General features: G+C 33.8%; 1 protein-coding gene across 1 annotated transcript; it reads right to left on the minus strand.

Annotated features, from left to right (window-relative positions):
- Positions 1–284: 284 nt before the first annotated feature.
- LOC111984698 (transcription factor MYB13) lies at positions 285–2,122 on the minus strand. The gene is made up of 3 exons (XM_024016311.2): positions 1,946–2,122; positions 1,371–1,500; positions 285–871 (listed from the first exon to the last, which is right to left on the minus strand). The coding sequence occupies exons 1-3, from the start codon at positions 2,076–2,078 to the stop codon at positions 331–333; spliced, it is 804 nt and encodes a 267-aa protein (XP_023872079.1). The 5' UTR covers positions 2,079–2,122; the 3' UTR covers positions 285–330.
- Between the last annotated feature and the right edge of the window lie 559 nt (positions 2,123–2,681).

Genomic DNA, 2,681 nt, shown 5'->3' on the forward strand with positions numbered 1-2,681 from the left:
TGGATTGGAAACTCCAACGTTTCACCTCCCTATGTGTGGATTGTGCCTATTTCATGGGTCATGTACTTAAGCTAATAACATCATCAATTATAACTTAATGTAAATTCACTCTTTGTTAATGTAGGAACCAATTTTCTTGCTTATTTTTGGTAGCTTATTTATTCCATAAATATGAGAGATAAAACTAAAGGTTAGTTTATTTTCAATCAAAAAATAACACGGAACTCGCAAATAGTAGATAATTTAAGCAAAAAGTGAACTTTTAATCGGTTGTGAAACGCACATTGATAAATATTTCATTTATTCAATTAATATGAAAATGTCCCAACACTAGTTCAGCAAATATGGGTCTTCATTAATTCCCTGGTAGTTCTTGACATCATGCATAGCCTTGTAGATGGAATCTATGCCTTCATTATAGCATGGTTGAGATGTACAAAATCCTCCCTCTGCCAAGTAAACTGGATATTTATTATGGATGTAGATATCGTCCATTATAAAGGGCTTAGTCCAAAAGTCACTGAACGATTGTTCAAGAAGTGTTTCCAATGTAGTGAGATTATCTTCTGCAATCCAGTTTATGCCAAATAAAGGAGCATTATCAAAACTCAAGGAGGGGAATTCAATGGAAGATGTTTCTAGGGGTAATTGGGAGCTCTCCATAACTTGGTAGGAGGGAGAACTGCTTACATAATTGTCAGTTTCCGTTTTCCTAGCTAGATCAGCATCATGCTGGTAAGCTTCATTGGACAGGGTTTTCATCTTGGATATGGTAGGATTATTCTTGGTGCACTTCTTCAGGTGAGCGTGCCAGTGGTTTTTTATATCATTATCTGTTCTTCCTGTCAAGCTTGCTGCAATCATAGACCATCTACAAAGAAAAATACATGGAGTTTATATGGAGGTCTTTTTTTTTTTTTTTTTTTGGATAAATGAGAAGATTGAATTGCATCAAGTGAATAGAGTGCAAAGATCAAGTAACAACACCTATTAGCAAAACTGGAACACCTGTATATACATTAAATCTAACTCAAATACAAGGGTTTATATATAAGTTCATCGAAGAATTAATTTTGAATCATTTCAAAGAAAAGCTGACTAATTATGGTCACATATCTTTGTTACTTACAGACAAATTTAATGCAAACATAAGATGCTTATGAGTTTCACCATGCCTACATGTTTATGCTAAAATCTTCAAAATGACTGGCATGCGTGAAGTATGTTAGCTCATAAATATTTGTTATCGAGTATGAAAACATGTGAACAAGCAAAAGCGCATGGAAAGAAGGGGAGATTTTGTATATAAACTTATGTTCATCTACAAAGTCAAATTCTTGTTGAAGAATTTGAAAGTTTTAAGTTCGTACTTATTGCCTAGTTCTTCATGCAATTTGATGATCATACGCTCTTCTTCTTCTGTGTAGTTTCCTCGTTTTACACCTGGCCGGAGGTAGTTCATCCATCGCAGTCTGCAACTCTTCCCACACCTCGATAAACCTGTAAACCAATGTACAACCAAAAAGGATGATTAGCATGAAATACAATACCACAAGATTCCATTTAATTTTTTATTTTTATTTTATATATTTGGATTTTCTAGGGAAAGAAAAGTATTACAGAGAGTGGAAGACAATGATAGTTGATAAAGTTGAATCATGCATAAAAATGAACAATAAAAGTCAAGGAAAATGTTCACAGAATAGTTTTCTTTGTCATAAAATAAAAACTAGAAGTGCTTAAACACTATGTTCATTTTTTATTAATTTGAGAGAAGCTGAGTAATTAGACAGCCTTAATTAGTTAAACATTTCATGAGACAGTAAACATGATGACCACTAATGATACAAATATAGTGTTTTCTCTCTTTTTCTTATATAGAAAAACTACAAATGTGCTTGGATTGATTACTATCAGCTTCAAAATATAATAGTTTCTTAAATACCTGCAAATTTGGGAAGTTCCCGCCAGTTCCAATGGCCAAATCTCTGAATATAAGCTCTTAATTTATTATCTTCTTCTACACTCCATGCACCTTTCTTTAGTCCATTTTTATCATAGAAGGGAGTTCTCACCATCTCTCTCTCTCAAAATAAAAATTTTGAGATCAAGTAATTCCCTAGCTCTAAGTAGCACATTTATACAAAAATTTTGAGTTGAAAAATGCACATTATTTATACAATGATCACTAGGGGCCAATCTGAAGTTGCAACGAAATGGGCTTTTAATAAATTAATGGATGAATAGGTAGTCCGTACTCCTTAGAATGTGTTACATGCAGCAGCATAAGCCAAATTTCCACGGTACCATAAATGTGTGATTGGTAAGTGAGGTTGAGATCAAGTTTTGGCAAAGCTACGTTACCTCAAACATCAGTTCATGTCCAAGCAAGTTCCATCCAGTATTCCTGTTGGTGGTCCCTCATCGACGTCATCGTTATACAAAGACAGAAAACAAAACCGTCACCGATAGAAAATTTACAAACAAGCACATGCAGATTATAACATAGCCAGAGTCAGTCAAAAATATTGATTCGAAATAGTGGTCAAATGGAAGATGACAATATTATTAAATCAATTTTCGCACATTATCATGTACGAAAAGGGGACAAAACTGATGTTGCGACGAAAGTGCGGTCATGGGTTTAATAAGTACTATTCACAATGTGTTACATGCTTCAT

Source organism: Quercus suber, unplaced genomic scaffold (genome assembly GCF_002906115.3).
Source record: "Quercus suber isolate HL8 unplaced genomic scaffold, Cork oak 2.0 scaffold_416, whole genome shotgun sequence".
Taxonomy (NCBI): Eukaryota; Viridiplantae; Streptophyta; class Magnoliopsida; order Fagales; family Fagaceae; genus Quercus; species Quercus suber.